This window comes from Balaenoptera borealis (genome assembly GCF_965194805.1).
Source record: "Balaenoptera borealis genome assembly, chromosome: 12".
Taxonomy (NCBI): domain Eukaryota; kingdom Metazoa; phylum Chordata; class Mammalia; order Artiodactyla; family Balaenopteridae; genus Balaenoptera; species Balaenoptera borealis.
Genome location: NC_138869.1, coordinates 35,854,770 through 35,881,162, shown reverse-complemented (window position 1 = coordinate 35,881,162; position 26,393 = coordinate 35,854,770). Strand labels below are relative to the sequence as shown.

At 35.1% G+C, this 26,393-nt stretch overlaps 1 protein-coding gene across 1 annotated transcript in view; it reads right to left on the bottom strand.

The window, feature by feature from the left end:
• Positions 1-26,393, bottom strand: part of DNAH12 (dynein axonemal heavy chain 12) — a 238,068-nt gene that overhangs the window by 150,575 nt on the left and 61,100 nt on the right. The window contains exons 12-17 of the mRNA XM_082344611.1: positions 21,822-22,000; positions 18,474-18,609; positions 12,351-12,476; positions 11,294-11,428; positions 10,767-10,960; positions 9,515-9,758 (exon numbers count right to left, since the gene is read on the bottom strand). Of these exons, the coding sequence (XP_082200737.1) occupies positions 9,515-9,758; positions 10,767-10,960; positions 11,294-11,428; positions 12,351-12,476; positions 18,474-18,609; positions 21,822-22,000 (1,014 nt within the window). The remainder of the gene's footprint in view (positions 1-9,514; positions 9,759-10,766; positions 10,961-11,293; positions 11,429-12,350; positions 12,477-18,473; positions 18,610-21,821; positions 22,001-26,393) is intronic.

Below are 26,393 nucleotides of genomic sequence, written 5' to 3'. Positions count from 1 at the left end.
AGGAACAAGATAAAACCCGAGAAAAACAACTAAATGAAGTGGAGATAAGCCACCTTCCAGAAAAAGAATTCAGAATAATGATAGTGAAGATGATCCAGGACCTTGGAAAAAGAATGGAGGCAAAGATCGAGAAGATTCAAGAAATGTTTAACAAAGATCTAGAAGAATTTAAGAACAAACAAACAGAGATGAACAATACAATAACTGAAATGAAAAATACACGAGAAAGGGGCTTCCCTGGTTGGCACAGTGGTTAAGAATCTGCCTGCCGATGCAGGGGACATGGGTTCGAGCCCTGGTCCGGGAAGATCCCACATGCCGCAGAGCAACTAAGCCCATGCACCACAACAACTGAGCCTGCGCTCTAGAGCCCGCGAGCCACAACTACTGAAGCCCGCATGCATAGAGCCCGTGCTCCGCAGCGAGAGAAGCTACCGCAATGAGAAGCCCGTGCACTACAATGAAGAGTAGCCCCCGCTTGCCACAACTGGAGAAAGCCCACATGCAGCAACGAAGACCCAACACAGACAAAAATAAATAAATAAAATAAATAAATTTTTAAAAAATGCACTAGAAGGAATCAATAGCAGAATAACTGAGGCAGAAGAATGGATAAATGACCTGGAAGACAGAATGGTAAATTCACTGCCATGGAACAGAATAAAGAAAAAAGAATGAAAAGAAATGAAGACAGCCTAAGAGACCTCTGGGACAACATTAAATGCAACAACATTCGCATTATAGGGGTCTCAGAAGGAGAAGAGAGAGAGAAAGGACCTGAGAAAATATTTGAAGAGATTATAGTCGAAAACTTCCATAACATGGTAAAGGAAATAAACACCCAATTCCAGGAAGTGCAGAGAGTCCCAGGCAGGATAAACCCAAGGAGAAACACTCTGAGACACATAGTAACCAAACTGACAAAAATGAAAGACAAAGAAAAATTATTAAGAGCAAAAAGGGAAAAACGACAAATAACATACAAGGGAACTCCCATAAGGTTAAAACCTGATGTCTCAGCAGAAACCCTACAATCCAGAAGGCGGTGGCACGATGTATTTAAAGTGATGAAAGGGAAGAACCTACAACCAAGATTACTATACCCAGCAAGGATCTCATTCAGATTCGATGGAGAAATCAAAAGCTTTACAGATAAGCAAAAGCTAAGGGAATTCACACCGCCCAAAACACCTCTACAACAAATGTTTAAGGAACTTCTCTAAGTGGGAAACACAAGAGAAGCAAAGGACCTACAAAAACAAACCAAAACAATTACGAAAATGGTAATAGGAACATACATATCGATAATTACCTTAAATGAGAATGGATTAAATGCTCCAACCAAAAGACACAGGCTCGCTGAATGGATACAAAAACAAGACCCGTATATATATGCTGTCTACAAGAGACCCACTTCAGACCTAGGGACACATACAGACTGAAAGTGAGGGGATGCAAAAAGATATTCCATGCAAATGGAAATCAAAAGAAAGCTGGAGTAGCAATACTCATATCAGATAAAATAGACTTTAAAATAAAGAATGTTACAAAAGACAAGGAAGGACACTACATAATGATCAAGGGAACAATCAAAGAAGAAGACATAGCAATTATAAATATATATGCACCCAACATAGGAGCACTTCAATACATAAGGCAAATGCTAACAGCTATAAAAGAGGAAATTGACAGTAACACGATAAGAGTGGGGGATCTTAACACCTCACTTACACCAATGGACAGATCATCCAGACAGAAAATTAATAAGGAAACACAAGCTTTACATAACACAATAGACCAGATAGATTTAATTGATATTTACAGGACATTCCATCCAAAAACAGCAGATTACACTTTCTTCTCAAGTGCACATGGATCATTCCGAGGATAGATCACATCTTGGGTCACAGATCAAGCCTTGGTAAATTTAAGAAAACTGAAATCATATCAAGCATCTTTTCAGACCACAACGCTATGAGATTAGAAATCAATTGCAGGGGAAAAAACGTAAAAAACACAAACACGTGGAGGTTAAACAATACGTTACTAAATAAGCAAGAGATCACTGAAGAAATCAAAGAGGAAATCAAAAAATACCTAGAGACAAATGACAATGAAAACACGACGATCCAAAACCTATGGGATGCAGCAAAAGCAGTTCTAAGAGGGAAGTTTATAGCTATACAAGCCTACCTCAAGAAACAAGAAAAATCTCAAATAAGCAATCTAACCTTACACCTAAAGGAACTAGAGAAAGAAGACCAAACAAAACCCAAAGTTAGCAGAAGGAAAGAAATCATGAAGATCAGAGCAGAAATAAATGAAATAGAAACAAAGAAAACAATAGCAAAGATCAATTAAACTAACAGCTGGTTCTTTGAGAAGATAAACAAAATTGATAAACCTTTAGCCAGACTCATCAAGAAAAAGAGGGAGAGAACTCAAGTCAATAAAATTAGAAATGAAAAAGGAGAAGTTACAACAGACACCGCAGAAATACAAAGCATCCTAAGAGACTATTACAAGCAACTCTATGCCAATAAAATGGACAACCTGGAAGAAATGGACAAATTCTTAGAAAGGTATAACCCTCCAACTCTGAACCAGGAAGAAACAGAAAATATGAACAGACCAATCACAAGTAATGAAATTGAAACTGTGATTAAAAATCTTCCAACAAACAAAAATCCAGGACCAGATGGCTTCACAGGTGAATTCTATCGAACATTTAGAGAAGAGTTAACACCCATCCTCCTCAAACTCTTCCAAAAAATTGCAGAGGAAGGAACACTCCCAAACTCATTCTACGAGGCCACCATCACCCTGATACCAAAACCAGACACAGATACTACAAAAAAAGAAAATTACAGACCAATATCACTGATGAATATAGATGCAAAAATCCTGAACAAAATACTAGCAAACAGAATCCAACAACACATTAAAAGGATCATACACCGTGATCAAGTGGGGTTTATCCCAGGAATGCAAGGATTCTTCAATATACAGAAATCAATCACTGTGATAAACCATATTAACAAACTGAAGGAGAAAAAGAATATGATCATCTCAATAGATGCAGAAAAAGCTTTTGACAAAATTCAACACCCATTTATGATAAAACCCCCAGAAAATAGTCATAGAGGGAACTTACCTCAACATAATAAAGGCCATATATGACAAACCCACAGCCAACATCGTTCTCAATGGTGAAAAACTGAAGAAACCATTTCCTCTAAGATCAGGAACAAGACAAGGTTGTCCACTCTCACCAGTATTCTTCAACATTGTTTTGGAAGTTTTAGCCACAGCAATCAGAGAACAAAAAGAAATAAAAGGAATCCAAATCGGAAAAGACGAAGTAAATCTGTCACTGTTTGCAGATGACATGATACTATACATAGAGAATCCTAAAAATGCTACCAGAAAACTACTAGAGCTAATCAATGTATTTGGTAAAGTAGCAGGATACGAAATTAATGCACAGAAACCTCTTGCATTCCTATACAATAATGATGAAAAATCTGAAAGAGAAGTTCAGGAAACACTCCCATTTACCACTGCATGAAAAAGAATAAAATACCTAGGAATAAACCTACCTAAGGAGATAAAAGACCTGATTTGCAGAAAACTATGACACTAATGAAAGAAATTAAAGATGCTACAAATGGATGGAGAGATATACCGTGTTCTTGGACTGGAAAAATCAACATTGTGAAAATGACTATACTACCCAAAGCAATCTACAGATTCAATGCAATACCTTTCAAGCTACCAATGGCATTTTTCACAGAACGAGAACAAAAAATTTCACAATTTGTATGGAGACACAGAAGATCTCAAATAGCCAAAGCAATCTTGAGACAGAAAAATGGAGCTGGAAGAATCAGGCTCCCTGACTTCAGATTATACTACAAAGCTACAGTAATCGAGACAGTATGGTAGTGACACAAAAAGAGAAATATAGATCAGTGGAACAGGATAGAAAGCCCAGAGATAAACCCACACACATAAGGTAACCTTATCTTTGATAAAGGGGGCAAGAGTATACAATGGAGGAAAGACAGCCTCTTCAAAAAGTGGTGCTGGGAAAACTGGACAGGGACATGTAAAAGAATGAAATTAGAACACTCCCTAACACCATACACAAAAATAAACTCCAAATGGATTAAAGACCTAAATGTAAGGCTAGACACTATCAAAGTCTTAGAGGAAAACATAGGCAGAGCACTCTATAACATAAATCACAGCAAGATTCTTTTTGACCACCTCCTAGAGAAATGGAAATAAAAACAAAAATAAACAAATGGGACCTAATGAAACTTAAGAGCTTTTGCATAGCAAAGGAAACCATAAACGAAATGAAAAGACAACCCTCAGAATGGGAGAAAATATTTGCAAATGAAGCAACTTACAAAGGATTAATCTCCAAAATTTACAAGTAGCTCATGCAGCTCAATATAAAAAAAACAAACAACCCAATCCAAAAATGGGCAGAAGACCTAAATAGACATTTCTCCAAAGAAGATATACAGATTGTCAACAAACACATGAAAGGATGCTCAACATCACTAATCATTAGAGAAATGCAAATCAAAACTACAATGAGGTATCACCTCACACCAGTCAGAATGGCCATCATCAAAAATTCAACAAACAATAAATGCTGAAGACGGTGTGGAGAAAAGGGAACCCTCTTGCACTGTTGGTGGGAATGTAAATTGATACAGCCACTATGGAGAACAATATGGAGGTTCCTTAAAAAACTAAAAATAGAACTACCATACGACCCAGCAATCCCACTACTGGCATATACCCTGAGAAAACCAGAATTCAAAAAGAGTCACGTACCACAATATTCATTGCAACTCTATTTACAATAGCCATCGACATGGAAGCAACCTAAGTGTCCATTGACAGATGAATGGGTAAAGAAGATGTGGCACATATATACAATGGAATATTACTCAGCCATAAAAAGAAACGAAATTGAGTTATTTGTAGTGAGGTGGATGGACCTAGAGTCTGTCATACAGAGTGAAGTAAGTCAGAAAGAGAAAAACAAATACCGTATGCTAACACATATATATGGAATCTAAGAAAAAAAAAAAGGTTATGAAGAACCTAGGGGTAAGATGGGAATAAAGACACAGACCTACTAGAGAATGGACTTGATGATATGGGGAGGGGGAAGGGTAAGCTGTGACAAAGTGAGAGAGTGTCATGGACATATATACACTACCAAACGTAAAATAGATAGCTAGTGGGAAGCAGCCGCATAGCACAGGGAGATCAGCTCGGTGCTTTGTGACCACCTAGAGGGGTGGGATAGGGAGGGTGGGAGGGAGGGAGATGCAAGAGGGAAGATATGGGAACATATGTATATGTATAACTGATTCACTTTGTTATAAAGCAGAAACTAACACACCATTGTAAAGCAATTATACTCCAATAAAGATGTTAAAAAAGCAAAAAAAAAACCCCAAAAACCTAAAACTAGAATTACCATATGACCCAGCAATCCCACTACTGGGCATATACCCTGAGAAAACCATAATTCAAAAAGACACATGCACTCCAATGTCATTGCAGCACTATTTACAATAGCCAGGACATGGAAGCAACCGAAATGCCCATCGACAGACAAATGGATAAAGAAGATGTGGTACGTATATACAATGGAATATTACTCAGCCATAAAAAGGAACGAAACTGGGTCATTTGTAGAGACATGGATGGACCTAGAGACTATTATACTGCGTGAAGTAAGTCAGAAAGCGAAAAATATCGTATATTAACACATATATGTGGATTCTAGAAAAATGGTACAAATGAACTGGTTTGCAAGGCAGAATTAGAGGCAGAGATGTAGAGAACAAACGTATGAACACCAAGGGGGGTAAGGGGGAGTGGTGGGATGAACCGGGAGATTGGCATTGACATATATACACTAATATGTATAAAATAGATAAGTAATAAGAACCTGCTATATAAAAAAATAAATTAAAATAAAATAAAATAATTTAAAAAAATAAAGCAAACAACCAACATTACCCAGCAATGACTTTGTTTCCAGTACCATATTATAGAGCACTGTTTCCCCAAATTTTGGGTTTTACAGCAGATGTTAATAAAAATTATTTAAAAACTTGGGGAAAAAAAGCAAAAAGAGGGAGGTGGTATGTCCTTTCAATGCCATATGGGGTACAGGGCCACCTAAGGAAAATTTAACGTTTAAAGAGTGTATTTTGTTCAACTCACTGTTTACTACTTAAAGTCCCAGACTGAGAAATTACATGTTAACTTGTAGATTTGACCAGTAGAAATGCAAGTAATTTCTGTCTAATAAGAAGGATAATTCCAAATGTTACAGTTTATTGTCCTGTATGACATTAACCAGCCTTATATCAATATTAGCAATCTTTTGCCAACATTCCTTTACTAAATTGTCTGTAAATACTCAGCCCGTCAAATGCTCTTTGAACCAGCCTTACCACCTTAGTGGTTCTCCCATTAATTAATAAATAGAATAAAATATTTGACACATGTTCATTTTTATTTTTGTATGACAGTCACGTTTTCATTTTTTGTAAATAATAATTAATAAGGTAATTTTTTTTAATTGGAGAACCATAGACTTAAGTTTACTCTAGTTGCTATATATATATTTTTTTTTAATTAATTAATTAATTTATTTATTTTTGGCTGCATTGGGTCTTTGCTGCTGCGGTGGTATGCGGGCCCCTCACCGCGGTGGCTTCTTTTGTTGCGGAGCACGGGCGCTAGGCAGTAGGCTCAGTAGTTGCGGTGCACGGGCCCAGCTGCTCCGCAGCATGTGGGATCCTCCTGGACCAGGGCTCGAACCCACGTCCTCCGCACTGGCAGGCGGACTCCCAACCACTGCGCCACTAGGGAAGTCCCTAGTCCCTATATTTTAAATAGATAATGGGGTAGGGGTTGGGGCAAAGGTAGAAGCAGGGAGTCCCAACAGGACCTTTTTGTAGAAATCCATGTAAAAGAAGATGTAAGTTGGACCAGATTGGTGTCACTGGGAAAAATGAATTTTGAGTTTGCCATGTGTATTGGACATCCAAGGGAAGACTACAAGTAGGAAGTTGTAGATATGAATCTTGGGTTTGGAAGAAAGGTCTGGACTGGAGTTAAACATTTGGGAGTTGCTAGCATATAGATGGTATTTAAAGTCACCTATATTTTTGATGAGATTGATGGATGAGATTGATGAAATCATCAAGACAGTGAGGGTAGAGAAAGAAAAGGACCAATGACTTAGCCCTAAGACTTTCCAACATTAAGAGGCTAAAAATAATAAGAAGAGAATAGCAAGGATGGGAATACCCCGGCAGTCCAGTGGTTAGGACTCTGTGCTTCCACTGCAGAGGGCATGGGTTCTATCCCTGGTCGGGGAACTAAGATTCCACATGCTGCAGCCAAAGAAAAGGAAAGAAATTAAAAGAAAATAGCAAGGAAAAAATTTAGTGATACTACTAGTGGTATGGGACAATTTGTTTATCTTCCATCTCAAGATGACTTTCAGAGTACATGATGACGCACTGCTATGAAGATAGGAATAATGGATGGTGCTGATAAGAAAGGAAAGGAGGAATATCATTTAGATAAATTAAAAAATGACCAAAGGCTTAAATGTTAACAATAAACTATAACTAAATCCCTAACTAGGCTGATTAAGAAAAAAGAGAGAAAATAAAAATTATTAATATTTGGAATGAAAAAGGAGTTATCCCTATAGATTCCACCAACATTAAAAGATAATAAATAAATATTATGAGCAACTCTATGGCAATAAATTTAACAATTTTAGAAAATGGAAAAATTCCTTGAAAAATACAATTTACCAAAATTGACACAAAATTAACACAAATCTGAATATTCCTATATCTATTTTAAAAATTAAAACTGTTTTCAAAATCCCTCCCATGAAGCTCCAGGTCAATGGTTTCACTGGCAAACGTTTCTCTAAAATATTTAAGAAAGAGATAAAAACAATTTTATACAAAACTCTTTTGGAAAATAGAGATAAAACTTCCCTTCTGTTTCATAAGGCCAACATAATCCTGATAGCAAAACCTGACAAAGATATTACAAGAAAAGAAAATTAAGACCAACATCACTTCTGAACATAATCTCAAAAATCTTCAATAAAATGTTAACATACTATTAATATTAACATTCAAAGCCTAATCTCCCTAGTCCTGTTTCTAGGACTAGAAATCAGGAAGGAAAAGACCATTAATTCAATTAAAAAAATAGACAAGTAGACCAAACAGTTCACAAGCAAAGAAATATAAAATATTCTTAAATATATTAATTTAGGCTTAACATTTTATGTAATAAGAAAAATGAAATTCTTCTAGCAGATTAACAAACACCCAAGTTTGATGATATTCTGTTGTCAAGGTTGGTGAGAGTACATACTGGTAAAATCCATACAGAAGGTAATTCAACTGTAGATTTTAACCTGGAATTTACTCTTTGGCAACTTACGTTACAGTCACACCTTCACACACAGAAATTTTACACCAATATATAATATTTATAGGTGTAGAAAAGAATGAAAAAACTCTATATACAATAAGAAAAGGTCTCCAAGATAAATTAAAACAAAGGGGGGAAATAATATAAACGGTATGCTATTTTTTTTCAGTATGCTATTTTTATGTAAAAAGATGGAAGGATTAGAATATATATTCACATTGTTATACATGTAAAAAAACTCTGAAGTATACAACAGAAAGTAGTAACATTGATAACCTAATAACAGGTGAGAAACACAGCAAGGAGACCGTTCAGGTATATCTTTTTATATTTTTAAACCATGCGAATTTATTAAATATTGAAAAAAATTTTAAGTAGTTACTTTAAAAATTTTTTCAGGCAGCTCATAGAATATCTGAGAGTGCTAGGCACAGACAGGAACAATGTTGAAAAACAGAGTTTGCACTCTGAGCATGCTGACAGTGGAAACTTGGCACTACCACTAGAACCACTGCCAGTACTGCCTTGGGAACTTAGATGTATTATTTACTGTCACAAAAACTGTTATTATTCTCTATTTATAAATGAGGTGACTGAGGTATGAGAAGTTAAATATCTTGCACAAGAGGCATATTGCGATTACCAAGCACAGAATTGTGATATAAACCTAGGTAGTGTGACTCCAAACCTTTCTCAGCTAATTGGTACCCTGGGTTGCTGCCCATAGTATAGGCTAACTTGTTTATTCTAGTAATTTTTTATCCTCTTCAAATCATTGTAACTGGTCATTACAGTCTTTTCTATTTGTTAAGGATTGTTCTATGAAGGGATTGATTTCGATGACATCATCAGGAAAGAATGAAGCATGTATTGAGAAATAGATCAAGTTTTCTGGATTCAGCTTTGGTTTTGCTTTCCAGTTTTTCCATTTCTCTTCATTAGCACTTGATGCAAACAACTCTACCAGGGCTTTTAAAAATGTCATTAAATGTGTTTATACCTTAATAACTTTTATCTGCTCCATTACTGCAGTGCACATAGTAATAGTAGGATTCTCTTTTGGTTCTTCTTCAAGTTTCTCTTCTCCCAGAGATCGTCTTTTTGCTGCCTTTCTTTTTTCTTGTAATTCCTTCTTTTGCTTTGTTTGGAAAAATTTCAGAGTCTTAAAAATTTCTCGGGAAAATTCATCTACATCAGCTTCCATGCTTTCCCCATTAAGGTCCAAAAACCCTCCATCCATCCACCTGAATTGAAAGAAAAAGTAATATTAAACTCAGAGGGGCCTCCCTCGTGGCGCAGTGGTTAGGAATCAGCCTGCCAATGCAGGGGACACGGGCTTGACCCCTGGTCCAGGAAGATCCCACATGCCGTGGAGCAATTAAGCCTGTGCGCCACAACTACTGAGTCTGTGCTCTAGAGCCCGCAAGCCACAACTACTGAGTCTGTGCTCTAGAGCCCACGAGCCACAACTACTGAAGCCCGCATGCCTAGAGCCCATGCTCCACAACAAGAGAAGCCACCGCAATGAGAAGCCCGCACATCACAACGAAGAGTAGCCCCCGCTCGCCGCAATTAGAAAAAGCCCGCATGCAGCAATGAAGACCCAACACAGTCAAAAATAAACAAATAAATAAATAAATTTATTTTAAAAAAAGACTAAGGAAGAATGATTAAAAACAGAATTAAAATTAAGTGAAAAAAATAGAATATTTTAATTTAAAAAAATATTAAACTCAGAGACTTTTGGTGTGTGAAAAGGCCTTAGAGATTCTTTAGGCTAGGCCCTTCATTTCATAATAGAAACAACTGAGAACAAGAGCAATTAACAGTTTTTCTCAGTCACACAGATAGAATGATGACAGACAATACTAAAACCACAATTTCAGCTATGCTGCATGTGCAAAAATATGAATCAGACTGTAAATGGACAATTAACAGTATCCAAATAAAATGCTGATTTGACTCCATACTTCTAATTCTTAGTGTCAAATGAATGAGTCAAATGAATTAATTGCATTAAAAAATGAATCAACTCTGGAAAACCCAAGTGAGACTTTAGATATTATATTAGTAAGGCTAGGTGGCACCTTAGCAACATTTGATGCTTCTCCTATATAATATTTGGTTTTTCTTTCAAATGGACAGATAAATCCTACTTTTAAACACCTAGCCAACAACAACAAAAATCAATGTACATTTTATAAATCTTTTTATATCTTTGCTTAATTTTTTATTACATTACCAGAAATTACCGTTTTTCTGTTCGTTGCCACTTCAAAACTAAATTAAAAAACTTCTGATAGGGCTCAATGTTAACTTTTAATTTATCCAGTTCAGGATATTTTGTCAATTCCCATCTGAAAAGTTCCTCTTCTTTATTAATAAATTGAACTGCTTCTTCAGATTCCTGAATACGTTTTTGTAGTTGTCTTACATCTGTCACATACTGAAAGCAAATAATTTTTTATTTCAAGAAATACCCAAGAAATGTTATAAAAATAAAATTATATAATACTGCATAGGCTATGTCTTTGCATATATATAGCAACTTTAAACATCAACTTCACAACATTACCATGACACAAAGCAAAAGGTATGGTTATGTCTATCTTACAAATAGAAAACTAAATCACAAAAAAGATTACATAATTAGCAGCAGTCCCAGGCCTAAGAGTCAGGCCTCTGTTTGCCTTAGTAAGCACAGGTTTTTCTATATTATAGAAACATGTCCTGTATTAATCTACTAGCTTGCCATAGCTACTGTCTATATTTATCAGACCTGCTGCATGTGGTCCAGTTCTGCAAATTCTGCAAACTCTTCCATGTGGCGTGATTCCTTTTCTATTTCCAAAATCAGTTTCTCTCTCTTTGCTATTAGCTCATTTTCTTTTTTATGTTTAGCATTCTCAAGGAGCTTTAAAAAAAAATTAATCATGTTAACTATTTTGTTACAAAGAATTATCAAATCAGAAATCCAAATGCTTTATACAGTAACAAAAAAATCAGCGAAGTAAAAATAAAACATTGTACAAAAATAAAACATTGACTGATATAAAAATGAAAAGAATAATAAACCACAAAACCACACAGAAAAACTTTCCTATATCTCCAAAGTGACTGTACCAATTCTTATTTATTAGATACTTTAACTATTTAACAGATTCTGGGAAAATAATAAAAGCTACCATATATTGAGCACTTGTTATGTCAAGATTTATTAAACACTCTACCTATATTACCACAAGTATTAGTATCCTCATTTCAGAGGTGAAGAAATTTAAGCATATAGAGGTTAAGAGGCATGTCCAATGTCACAAAATCATAAAAGTCAAAATCTGGATTAGAACTCTGGCTTATCTAACTGAAGTCCATGCTTTTCATTACTACTATACCATCTCACTTCCCAATTTAGGAGAAACTAGTTTACATTAGGACTTTTTCAAAATCTGAAACTATATTCAGTCTTATATAAAATCCTGAATCTGCTACTTCTTCCTGGGAAAGTTACTTAACTTCTCTGAAACTCATTTTTCTCATCTATGAAATGGGGAAAATAGGAGCACCTGGGATTTTTGTATTAAATGATTTAATAGCACAGAGCTTACAATTATTATTATTAATTTGTAAATAGTTCTGACTTTTTTAATGTCAGTCCCACTTTTTACAACCTGTGGGTTAAGCCTAAGCCTGCAGGGCCATAAATGTTGCTAACCCCAAAATCATACTGACACATGAAGATACTTTTTAAAGGTAGATGGCAAGTATGTATGAAAATTAAATGAACATTGTGCTTAAAATATCATAATACAAAAATACATATTGAAAAATATATTCACCTCATCATTTTCATCAAAGATGGGATTAATATTCCAAGGCCACATAAGGACAGCTGAATTTAAAGCTAAGTCTTCTGGAGGAAATAGAAATACATCTAAAAAGTAACTCAGCTGGCGTTTGGATTCCTACAGAAGAAACTCCAGATATATTAAACCATATAGAAAATCTAAAGCATTATGAAAAAGAGAACCAATAACAATTTCTAATACTCTTTCAAATTTCAACCTGACTCAGATTATTAACTGATATTTCATATTACCCAAACCACATGGGTATTTTAATAACTGTAGGGTTATTTATTTGGCTTCATACCACAAAACTGCAGATTTTTATACCAGAAATAAAGCTTTTTAAAGTTTTCACTTGCAGTTGACTTAACAGAAAGGTACTCTTGAGTCTCCATGTAGATGACTGAAAATGATGATCAAATATGCAGCTTTTGTTCAGCAACCCTTTAAATTTTTTTCTTTTAAAAGATTTTACATTTTTTATTCTTATGTATTTAATTTTTGAATCTTTGTTGACAAAGATTTTAGCATCTTTTATTTTGTTTTGCATCTTCAGTGACAGTACCACATTTTTTGCCTACCATTAGCATACAGCAATTGTCTAGAAAGAGTTTAGGGGTGAATGGCAAAAACAAAACAAAACAAAACAAAAACCTTTAAAACCAATAGAGTTACCTGAATAGAGAAGTTGAATATCTTTACCCTCTATAGCTTACATATTTGCTGTATATGTATATAATATATATAATATGCAGAATGCACCATATATGTATTATGTTGCATGTAGAAATTAACCTAATAAAACCTGATTCATGTAATTAATTATATTAATAGATTAAAGGAGAAAAAGCATAAGATCACCCCAACAGATGCAAAAAAAAAAAAAAGATAAAATTCAACATGCATTCACAGTAATGTTTTTCGCTTAATTTTTATTGGAGTATAGTTGATTTATAATATTTTGTTAGTTCCTGCTGTACAGCAAAGTGAATCAGTTATACATATACATATATCCACTCTTGTTTAGATCCCATTCCCATATAGGTCATTACAGAGTACTGAGTAGGGTTCCCTGTGCTATACAGTAGGTTCTTATTAGTTATCTATTTTATATATAGTAGTGTGCATATGTCAATCCCAATCTCCCAATGTATCCTCCCCACCCCCCCATAGAAGAGAATTTACTAATCTGATAAGGGAACCTATAAAAAACCTATAGCAAAAACAAAAAACAAAAAACAAAACTATAGCAAATTTCATACTTAATAGTGAAATCTTGAAGCCTTTCCCTTTGAGATTGGGAACAAGATGACTTCTATTCAACATTGTACTAAAGATCCTAACCAGTCCATTGTAGCAAGGAAAATAAAGTTTTGGAAATGTGTAATGTTTGATAAGGACAAAACCAAAACTGTCATTAACTACTAGTTATAAAATAGTATACGTAGACATTCCAAAAGAATCTTCGGATAAACTGTTAAAAGTAAAAAGAGAAAAAAAAACATATAAATTTTAAAGTTAAGATATTTAAATAAAAAAATTTTAATTAAGAAAAAATTTAGTGATAGCTATTACTTTGCATATAAAAATAAATTTTATGATATATAATAGTCAAAGTATAAAATAAATATCCATAAGTTCATATAAATAAATGATTGAATAAATTAATAAGCAAGGGAGAAGAAACAAGTCTCCTATGCAGAATAATTCCAAATAAATAATGTAGCTACACTACTCTAAAGGAGGAAAGCACAACTCCCCGGTTCTTAAGTGTGGATGCATACATTGACTTCCTTCCAAAGAAGACAGTATGGAAAGGGGGAGAAAGAGTGGAGAAACATGATAAACACTACTTCTGCCTGGTGATCAAGCTCAACATCAAATGCCATGTTGATAATATGTATCCTTGAGATGATGTGATGAAAATGGCACTTTTCCTTTGTGATTCTCCTCCAAAAAACCGACTACCCCGTTCTAATCATGAGAAAAATATCAGACAAATTCCTACTTCTCAAAACTATCAAGAACATCAAAAGTAAGGAAAGTCTAAGAAACTCTCAGAGCCAAGAGAAGCCTAAGGAGACATGACAACTAGATACAATGTGGTATCTCAGATGAGTTCCTGAGATAGAAAAAGGGCTTTCAGTAAAAAATAAGGAAATCTGAATAAACTATGGACGTTAGTTAATAATATATCAATATTGGTTTATTAATTATAACAAATGTACCATATTAGTGTAAGATGTTAATAATGAGAAAATTGAGTGTGTGAGGATGTGTGTGTAATATGGGGACTCTCTGTACTATCTACTAGGTTTTTTTGTAAATCTAAAACTATTTTTGTTAAAGTCTATTAATATAAGTTAATTGTATTTTTGTATTCAAGTAACTAAGATAAGATGAAAAATTTAAGATATAATTTAATATAACATTAAAAGCTATCAAGTACCTGAAAATATAACTAACAAAAGATGTGCATTGGGCTTCCCTGGTGGTGCAGTGGTTGAGAATCTGCCTGCCAATGCAGGGGACACGGGTTCGAGCCCTGGTCTGGGAAGATCCCACATGCCACGGAGCAACTGGGCCCGTGAGCCACAATTACTGAGCCTGCGCGTCTGGAGCCTGTGCTCCGCAACAAGAGAGGCTGCGATGGTGAGAGGCCCGCGCACCGCGATGAAGAGTGGTCCCCACTTGCCGCAACTAGAGAAAGCCCTCGCACAGAAACGAAGACTCAACACAGTCATAAATAAATAAATAAAAGAACGTGAATTTCTTTAAAAAAAAAAAAAAAAAGCAAACTGGGCTATTCCTTTCAGTAACAGTCAAGTGGTCTTAGTTTGCATTCAATTTCCAATCAGTTTAAAAAAAAAAAAAAAAAAAAAAGATGTGCACGACCTCTACAGAGAAAATTATAAAATATTAAGAGATGTTAAAGAAGAGGTAAATGAATAAAAGATATGTGATGAACTGGAAGACTCCACAGTGTATGTACCGATTCTCTCCATCTATTTAATGCATTTCTAATCAAAATTCCAACAGATTTTTGTGGAATGTGAAAAACTGATTCTAAAATTTATATTGGAAAGATGCTAATTCTCTACATTTATTATCAATTTTATGCAATCTCAATGAAAATCCCAAAACGTTATTTTATGGGCTGTGATCATCTAATTCTAAAATTTATATGAAAATACTAATAGCCAAGAACAAACAAGAAACTTGATGAAGAATAGAGTGGGAGGACATGCTCTACCGGGTATCAAGAATTATTATTGCTATTACAATTAAGCTGTTGTAATTAAGTCAGTGTGGTATTGATACAAGGATAGACAAAAGGCCAATAATACAGAATAGAATGTCTTAAAACAGATCTGCACATATACGGACACTTGATATATAATAGAGATGGCACTGCAGAGCAGTGTGGAAAGTATAGTCTCTTCAATAAATATGTAACTGCTCATGCATATGAAAAAGTAATTAAATAGGACCTCACATCATTCACAGAAATAAAATTCAGGAAGACTGAAAATCTAAACCTGAAAGGCAAAACTAAACAGCTTCCAGAAAAGGACACAAGAAAAAAATCTTGATGACCCTGGGTAGAAAAGGATTTCTTAAACAAGACACAGAAAGCACTAGCTGTAAAAAAAAAAAAAAAAAAAAAAAAAATTGCTCCATTTGACTACATTAAAATTAAGAACTGCCATTCATCAAAACACCATTAAAAACTGAAATAAATTACAGAGTGAAGGAAAGGATATTTATCAATAGTATATTCAAAACTACTACACTGGGGGCTTCCCTGGTGGCGCAGTGGTTGAGAATCTGCCTGCCAATGCAGGGGACACGGGTTCGAGCCCTGATCTGGGAAGATCCCACATGCCGCAGAGCGGCTGGGCTCATGAGCCACGGCTACTGAGCCTGCGCGTCTGGAGCCTGTGCTCCGCAACAGGAGAGGCCGCAATAGTGAGAGGCCCACGCACCGTGATGAAGAGTGGCCCCCGCTTGCCACAACTAGAGAAAGCCCTCGCACAGAAACGAAGACCCAACACAGCCAAGGATAGATAAATAAATAAATAAATTTATTAAAAAAAAAAAAAACTACTACACTGAACTATACACTTAAAAATGGTAAAGATGGTAAACTTTATGTTATGTATATCTTATCACAATTTTTAAAAACACTACTATAAATCAATTAGAAAAGGACACACAACCCAAAAGAAAAATGGGTAAAAGACATGTACTGGAGTGAAATACTACACAGCCATAAAAAAGAATGAAATTTTCCCATTTGTAACAATATGGATGGACTTGGAGGGTATTATGCTAAGTGAAATAGAGAGAAAGAAAGCCAGATAGAGAAAGAAAAATACTGAATGATATCACTTATATGTGGAATCTAAAAAATACAACAAACTAGTGAATATAACAAAAAAAGGAACAGACTCACAGACTTAGAAAACAAACCAGTGGTTACCAGTGGGGAGGGGGGAGGGGGAGAGGTATTATAGGGGTATGGGATTAAGAGATACAAACTATTATGCATAAAATAAGCCACAAGGATTTATTGTACAACACAGGGAATAGAGCCAATATTTTATAATAACTATAAATGGAACATAACCTTTAAAAATTGTGCATCACTATATTGTACACCTGTAGCTTATATAATATTGTACATCAACTATACTTCAATTTTAAATATAAATAAATAGATAAATAAAAATTTAAAAATACAATTTTCTTTTAATTTTTTTAAAAAACAAATACTAGTATTTCACAAAAGAGGAGCTCCAAACGGTCAATAAGCATATGAAAAGTGTTCTGTTCATTTGTTTTCAGGAAAATGCAAATTAAAAATACAGTAACCTCTACCCAACAGACTGGCAAAATTTTAAATATCTCACAATAGCAGGTATGGATAAGGATATAAAACAACAGGACTCTTAAACACTGCTGATAGGAGTATAAAATTGGAACTACTTTAGAAAAGAGTTTTGCCTTAGCTAGTAAAGGTGAAAATAAGTATATCTTATAACACCTGGAAGAAATGCATGAATATACGCACCAGCGTACACATACAGAAATGTTCCCAGAAGCATTGCTTTTAGTAGCAAAAGTAGAAACAACCCAACTATCCAGAACAGTAAAATTAAAATAATAAATTATTCTATGGTTATATAATATGAATACCAGACATCAATGAAAATAAATGAAAGTTAAGGAACAATGACATTACTAACATAATGTTGACAAGACACAAAAGAATAGAAATAGTATGATTCTATTTATATAAAGATCAAAATGAAACAAAAATTAGCTATATTGATTAGGAATGCATATTTAGATGGTAAAACTACAAAGAAGAGCAGGAAATGACTACTATAAAAGTCAGGATAGTGTTCACATCCAGAAAAAGACAGGAGATTGTAATGGGCTTCTAGGGTGTTGACAAGGTTCTATTTCTTTCCCTGGATGATAATTACTGGATGTTTACTTTATAACATTTTAAATTGTACAATTTATGTTTTATGCAATTTTTGGTGTGTGTTGTATTTTACTTTTTTTTTTTTTCCTTTCGGCCGTGCCGTCCGGCATGTGACATCTTAGTTCCCCGACCAGGGATCAAACCCATGCCCCCTGCGGTGGAAGCGTGGTGTCTTAACCACTGGATCGCCAGGGAAGTCCCTATATTTCACATTTTTAAACAAAAATTAGAGTACAATATAGGTGAATAGGTATATAACCTTGTGGTGGGGAAAGCATAAGCATATATACTACTAAATGTAGAAACTATAAAAGAAAATATTTTTTTAAACCTTTGTTAAGGATGCACACATGGTGGAACTAAAGAAAAATAAAAAAGATTACTGTAGAAACCAAGTCAACACCTCTAGGAGGTAAAGGAAGGGAAGTAGTTATGGTCAGATAGTCATACACAGAGGGTTTCTAGGGTGCTGGCAATATCCTATTTCTTGACCTTGGTGGTGGCAACATAGGTGTTCACTTTATAACTTTGTTTAACTATATGTTTTATACACTTCCAATATGTTTATCATATTTCACAATAAAAAATATTTTAAAATATGTAAATTTAAAAATTCTTACCTTGATCCGTGAAACCAACTCATGAATTCTTACAGTCCGGGCTTTTTCTACATAAGATATGAGCTCCATCATCTCTTCTGTTGTCTCAGGGACTTTTAATGCATGCTCTTTAATTGCTTCAAATTCACTGCAAATACTGACATAATACCCTGCTTTATTATAGTTAGAGTAATTAATGCTATATCACACTAAATAAATTTTATTATGATTACTATAAAATAGGAGCTGTGATCCTAAAAAAATTGGTTAATTCACTAAGATATCTTAAAATATTTAAGCATAACTTATCTGACATAACTCAGGATACATCATACATCTATAAAATCTATAAAATTAAGGTAACATTTTCTGTGTGACAAAGAACATGCTTTGGATCAAGCAGCCCTACGTCTAAATCCTGCCTCAGCTGCTACTAGCTTTGAGAACTTATGTAAATCTCATAGGTTTAGCTTCCATATTTGTAAAATGAAGTTATTAACATTCATCTTGCAGGATTGTTGTAATACAATAATGAATAATGAATGTAAAAGAGCTTAGCACATAGTACACTCTCAATTACTGGTAACTATAACTATAATTTTTAGTATAATCATCAGCTTAATTATTATTATTATTAGTGTCCCTTGTGAAACGTGGTAAGTAAAAAGATCAAACCTCTGTATACATTTAAAAACCTATGATTCTTTCAGAATATATATGTATGTCAGTATGAACCTAGATACCCTATAGCCATTATTCAACTAAAGGTATATTTCATAGAATTTTTTTCCTTGTGCTTTGCAGTATCAGTACTGTCATGCCATTATTAGAAATATCAGAAAAAACCCTTGCAAAAACGAAGTACAAAAGAGGTAAGTGATTTTAAAAATCAATTTTAGCTCGTGCAGGTATTTCATTTATATTATGTGAGTAATTATACTTATTCATTCATCTAATAAATAATTGAGTACCTACAATGTGCTAAGCAAAGTTCTAAGCACTGGAAATATAACAGCAAATAGATAAGTCCCTACCATCATAAAGCTTACATTCAAGTTGATGAGAGAGACAAGAGCACATAAATATATAACACAATGTTAGGTAGTAAAAAGTGCTATGAAGAAAAAAAAAAAAAGCAAAGTAAAGGGATAAAGAATGATGGAGTATAGAGAAGGGGCCAGTATTTTATATAAAGTGGCCAGGAAATAACTCTCTAGAGAGGTGATATTCAAGATGAGAGAAGGAAAAAATGAGTCATCCAAATATCAGGAAAAAAGCTTCCAAGGAAGAAAAAATAGCAAGGATTAAAGCCTGAGGTAGCAATAAGCTTCGCATAGTTTAGGAATGGCAAGCAGGGCAGTGTGAATACAAAGGAGAGGACATAACATGAAATTGTAGAGATGAGCAGGAATCAGATAATGTAGGGCTTGACAGTTAATTCTTGATTATCAAAATTTTAGGAGGATGCATTAATGTTGATAATGCAAAAAAGACAGATGATCCTACTGTGGGTGCTTTTTTCTTATTAGAGCAGAATCTGAGTCCCTTGGGGAGTGACATTACAGCAAAAGAAAAGGAGTCCGGAATTCCCTGGCGGTCCAGTAGTTAGGACTCCGTGCTTCGACTGCGGGGGCATGGGTTCGATCCCTGGTCGGGGAACTAAGATCCCACATGCCGCGTGGCACGGCCAAAAACAAATAAAAAAAAGAACAAAAGAAAGAAAGAAAAGAAAAGAAAAGGAGGCAAACAAGATTATTGAGAGCAAGGTGGCCCAAGCAGATACTAAACCAAACTATGAAGTAAGAAAATTGTTCTTTAATAATTATTAATTTATTTAATAAATTGTGCTTAACATAGTGGCACATATTTCCTCCTTTTGATGTTACCTATCTCAAGTATGGAACTTAAACCGGAAAGAATCAAAGAATGAATGAGGCAGAGGAAAATGGACTTTTCAGCTGCTCTTATGTCATGGGTTTATAATAAGACAGTTATTTTGTTGAAAGAATTTCCCAGAAAAGTGACAGATATTACAAAAATAAATGCCAAAAAAGTCATGTCAAACTTAAAAAATTTTTAAATTAACTATGGTATTGTCACTGCTCTTACTCAAAGGGATTGTTAGAAATGAAGAGTCTTAATACTTTACCATCTTCAACATCTTTTTGTAGTATAATGTTGTACAAAGTACAGCTGACCAATACTTAACTTTCTGAGAGTCATATATTTTTTATTCATTTAAAAATATTTATTGATGTGATAGCTCCCTTTATTGGGTGCCTCTTCTATGCCAAGCATGGTGCTAGATACTTTACAAATGTTATCTGTGATCCTAACATTAGTCCTGCAAGGAAGGTATTATTTTTCATAGTTGGCACCGCAGGAAATTGAGGCTCAGGGAAATTAAGTAACTTGCCTAGAGTCACGGAACTAGTTCATGGCAGAGACCGGATTCAAATCCAGGTCTCTCTGATTCCAAGGCACATAATTCTCTTACATTGCTTCTGGGAAAATAAACATAATGGCTAACATTTCTTGAGTACTATGTTCCAGACACTGTGCTAGGTGATTTATATAAATATTAGTTTTAATCCTTATAGAAGTTGCAAACTAAAAGTCCTCTGGAGCCAGACAGGTAACAAATAAGTTAAATTATTTGGAGGATCAGTTGCTTGAGCACTGGATGAACAAACCAGAGGTCATTCTCCCTGTCAAAGGGAAAGTTTCTTCTCAACTCCATTTACCACTATAGGCCTAATGTGGCATGGTCTTCCCACTTTTTCAAGAAAAGTAAGAGATCTGGAGAGAGAGTGTGTGTGTGTGTGCGTGTGTGTGTGTGTGTGTGTGTGTGCATGTGAAAACTCCTAATTTTGAAATGTTGATAGCAAATTCAAAATTTGTTTAAACAAAATAAAATTCACATTCACATTCAGCTAGTAGGCCACTAGTTCATGAATCCAATCTATAGCTATCCTGCCAACTAGGTATTACTGTCTCCATTTTACAGATGCAAAAAATAAACTAGGTGACACAATAAGTAAATACCGTGGTCAGGAATGATCCCAGATCTTCCCAATATCACTGAAAGTCTATGGTTTTTTCATTACCATGCAACCTGTATCCAAAAGCTGGTGTATGTCAATTTCTTTTTTAAAAAAATCCTGGGTTGCCTCAAAACTAGTCTCAAACAGTATCAAACGAAAAGAAACCAAACCAACAGGACTATAAAGAAACCCTCTTAGGAGGTAGCTATGGAGAAAAACTTGTAAGTACTTATATTTTAATCTTTTATTTTTAAACAAGAATTGTCACTAGCAAACTATTTCTTTTAGCCTTATAATTCTGAGTTTGGCAACTAATTCTACTTACCTTTCATTTTCTTTCCTATGTTTTGAAGCTATGTCATTTAGTAATATGTTTGCGAAGGCTTTTGCTTTGTTTGTTAGGCCTGTCTTCAAATCTTCACAATCCAAACGCACCATAGGAAAATGAGCCCACTGAGGCAAAAGCATTATTTCTGAAGCAAGACTGAAAAATTTTCCTACAAACTTAAACAAAAGGATTTAAAACAAAAATGCTTAGAATTTTCAAATTCAGCTGTGATTTTATAGTACAGTATTATGGTGAAATTCTTAATTATATGATATAAATGTAAATTCATTTCTTTTTGTTAAGTGACTAAAATTTTATCCATTATCGCACGAATCTTTTTTCACCTGTCCTTTCATTAAGGAATTGACAAATCTACCAGTAAATATTCAATACGATGACATTTATAGCATCAATATCTGGACATGTCACAAGGTGAAATTTCCCTCAGTAACTATTTAAAAAAATTATCATCAAAGCCAACTCATCTCTTGGTTTAAAAACAAATCTGTATCATGTGACAATTTGTGTAGCTAACTAATATCAATACATGCTTGTGCCATTATTGATGCCTCACTGAAAATTCTAATTCAATCTTCAGGAAAATAAATAGAAGAAATTTTTTGATTTGGGTCAAAATAATCCAGGAGAGAAACATTGTGCCCTGCTGTTACCAACATTCCAAGATATTGGAATTTATACAAATTCCTAATACCCAGACACTGGGATAATTTTTTAAAATTGAGCAAAGTAGTATGGAATAAAACCTGGCAAGCTATGTTGTGATAAGTTTTATGGAAAGTGAAACATATCTACCAACTTTGGGTAACTTTGACTTAATTTCACAATCCATTCTTTTTTTAATTCTTTTTTTAAAATTTTGTGGCCATCTCGCATGGCATGTGGGATCTTAGTTCCCTGACCAGGGATTGAACCCACACACCCTGCACTGGAAGCAGGAGTCTTAACCACGGGACCATCAGGGAAGTCCCTCACAATCCATCTTTAATGTTGCCTCTACCTTCCTCCTCACCTCATCTCCACCCTCCACCAAAAGGCCTCATATTCCTTTTATTCTTCCTTAAGGAGACTTTTTCTTCATTTCCCTCTCTCTCAAGTCTACCCTATTTTTCTTGTCTCCAGTATTCAGTGGATTGGGCTTAAAATTTTCAAAGTTTAAAGGAAATGAGGATATTAATTAGTTAGTTTAAAGACTATACTCAGTAGTCTTGGATTTTGGTTACAAATATACCAAATAGAGAGTTGATAGAGCTGATGGCACCTGAGAAGGGAGAAAAGATGTTTTCTCATTCTCAAAGGCCATCATCCAGTTTTTCAGGGATGTAATTAACAGATATGGAAAATAAAATGGGCTGGATCAAAGAAAACATGGCAACTGGAAACAACACAAATGTCCATTTACAGTAGAATTGATGGCATATTCATATATTGGAGTGCTATGCTATAATAAACTAGGACTATATGCAAAATATGGATGAATTTCATAATGATGAAAGAATAAAAACACAAAAAAATACATGTAATATGATATCTTCCATATAAACTTACCATGGGCAAAACTAAACTATATTATTTAAGGATGCATACATAGATGGTAACTATAAAGAAAAGCAAGAAATGTCAGGATAATAGTTCCCAATAAAGAAGGGAGAAGATTACGGTTGGAAAGAGGCACATGGGTGGCTTCTGGAATACTGCAAAATTCTAACTGTTAATCTAGGTAGTTATTAAGTTATAATTACCTATAAATCTGTACATATATGCTTTACATGATTTTTGTATTATATTACACTTTTTAATGGAATATTTTAAATGTACAAAAGTAGGTAAAATGTACCCATTTTCCAGCTTCAACCATTATGAACTCATGGCCAATCTTGTTTTCTCTATACCTCTAACCACTCCCCTTCTGTTTTATTTTTACAAAAATCCCAAGCATCATATCATTTCCTCTACATATATGTGTAGTTCATAATTTATTTCTCCCAAATAGGCATATTATTCACAACTATAGTATGTCATAATTGACAAAAAGTCCAGGGGTAGATCACTAAACCTAAAAGTAAATTTTTATATAGTTACGTAAGCCATCCAGAAATTATAAAATTCTAGAAAATTTCACAGCAAAATACTAGGCCTAAGAAGAGAGTCACTGTGAAACCCAATGAAACATGTTCCCAGCCTAGAGATTTAGGGTTTCCAGATGCTAAAAGTTATGGCCAGGATCAAAAAATTTAGCTGTTAGCTCATAGAATATTTATTGTGCCTATTCTCTGAAGAGCACTGTATTGAGATATATGGTAAAATACAAATGAAAGAGAATATACCATCACTGATTTTATGAAAGTAATAATGCATTTATGAATCCATTATGTATTTTTATAAACACACAAAAACCAAATAAGGTATAAAGTATGCAAATTAGAAAAACGTACAATCATCTCATAGATACAGAAAAAGCATTTAATGAGATTGGTTCAAGATGGCGGAGTACAAGGACATGCCCTCACTCCCTCTTGCAGGAACATCAGAATCACAACTAACTGCTGAACAATCACCAACAGGAAGACACTGGAACTCACCAAAAAAGATACCCCACATCCAAAGACAAAGGAGAAGCCACAATGAGATGGTAGGAGGGGTGCAATCACAGTAAAATCAAATCCCAAAACTGCTGGGTGGGTGACTCACAAACTGGAGAACAATTATACCACAGAAGTCCACCCACTGGAGTGAAGGTTCTGAGCCCCACGTCAGGCTTCCCAACCTGGGGGTCAGGCAATGGGAGGAGGAATTCCTAGAGAATCAGACTTTGAAGACTAGCGGGATTTGATTGCAGGACTTTGATAGGACTGGGGGAAACAGAGACTCCACTCTTGGAGTGAACACACAAAGTGGTGTGCACATCAGGACCCAGGGGAAGGATCAGTGACCCCATAGGAGACTGAACAAGACCTACCTGCTAGTGTTGGAGGATCTCCTGCAGAGGCGGGGGGTGGCTGTGTCTCACCGTTAGGACAAGGACACTGGCAGCAAAAGTTCTGGGAAGCACTCCTTGGCATGGGCCCTCCCAGAGTCTGCCATTAGCCCCACCAAAGAGCCTGGGTAGGCTCCAGTGTTGGGTCACCTCAGGCCAAACAACCAACAGGGAGGGAAGCCAGCCCCACCTATCAGCAGACAAACAGATTAAAGTTTTACTGAGCTCTATCCACCAGAGCAACAGCCAGCTCTACCCACCACCAGTCCCTCCCATCAGGAAACTTGCACAAGCCTCTTAGATAGCCTCATCCACCAGAGGGCAGACAGCAGAAGCAAGTAGAACTACAATCCTCCACCCTGTAGAACAAAAACCACATTCACAGAAAGATAGACAAGATGAAAAGGCAGAGGGCTATGCACCAAATGAAGGAACAAGATAAAACCCCAGAAAAACAACTAAATGAAGTGGAGATAGGCAACCTTCCAGAAAAAGAATTCAGAATAATGACAGTGAAGATGATCCAGGACCTTGGAAAAAGAATGGAGGCAAAGATCGAGAAGATGCAAGAAATGTTTAACAAAGATCTAGAAGAATTAAAGAACAAACAAACAGTGATGAACAATACAATAACTGAAATGAAAACTACACTAGAAGGAATCAATAGCAGAATAACTGAGGCAGAAGAATGGATAAGTGACCTGGAAGACAGAATGGTGGAATTCACTGCTGCGGGACAGAATAAAGAAAAAAGAATGAAAAGAAATGAAGACAGCCTAAGAGACCTCTGGGACAACATTAAACGCAACAACATTCGCATTATAGGGGTCCCAGAAGGAGAAGACAGAGAGAAAGGACCCCAGAAAAGATTTGAAGAGATTATAGTCGAAAACTTCCCTAACATGGGAAAGGAACTAGCCACCCAAGTCCAGGAAGGGCAGAGAGTCCCAAACAGGATAAACCCAAAGAGAAACATGCCGAGACACATAGTAATCAAATTGGCAAAAATTAAAGACAAAGAAAAATCATTGAAAGCAGCAAGGGAGAAATGACAAATAACATACAAGGGAACTCCCATAAGGTTAACAGCTGATTTCTCAGAAGCAATTCTAAAAGCCAGAAGGGAGTTGCATGACATATTTAAAGTGATAAAAGGGAAGAACCTACAACCAAGATTATTCTACCCGGCAAGAATCTCACTCAGATTCAACAGAGAAATCAAAAGCTTTACAGACAAGCAAAAGCTAAGAGAATTCAGCACCACCAAACCAGCTCTACAACAAATGCTAAAGGAACTTCTCTAAGTGGGAAACACAAGAGAAGGAAAGGACCTACAAAAACAAACCCAAAACAATTAAGAAAATGGTAATAGGAACATACATATAGATAATTACCTTAAATGTGAATGGATTAAATGCTCCAACCAAAAGACACAGGCTTGCTGAATGGAAACAAAAAGAAGACCCATATAAATGCTGTCTACAAGAGACCCACTTCAGAACTAGGGACACATACAGACTGAAAGTGAGGGGATGGAAAAAGATATTCCATGCAAATGGAAATCAAAAGAAAGC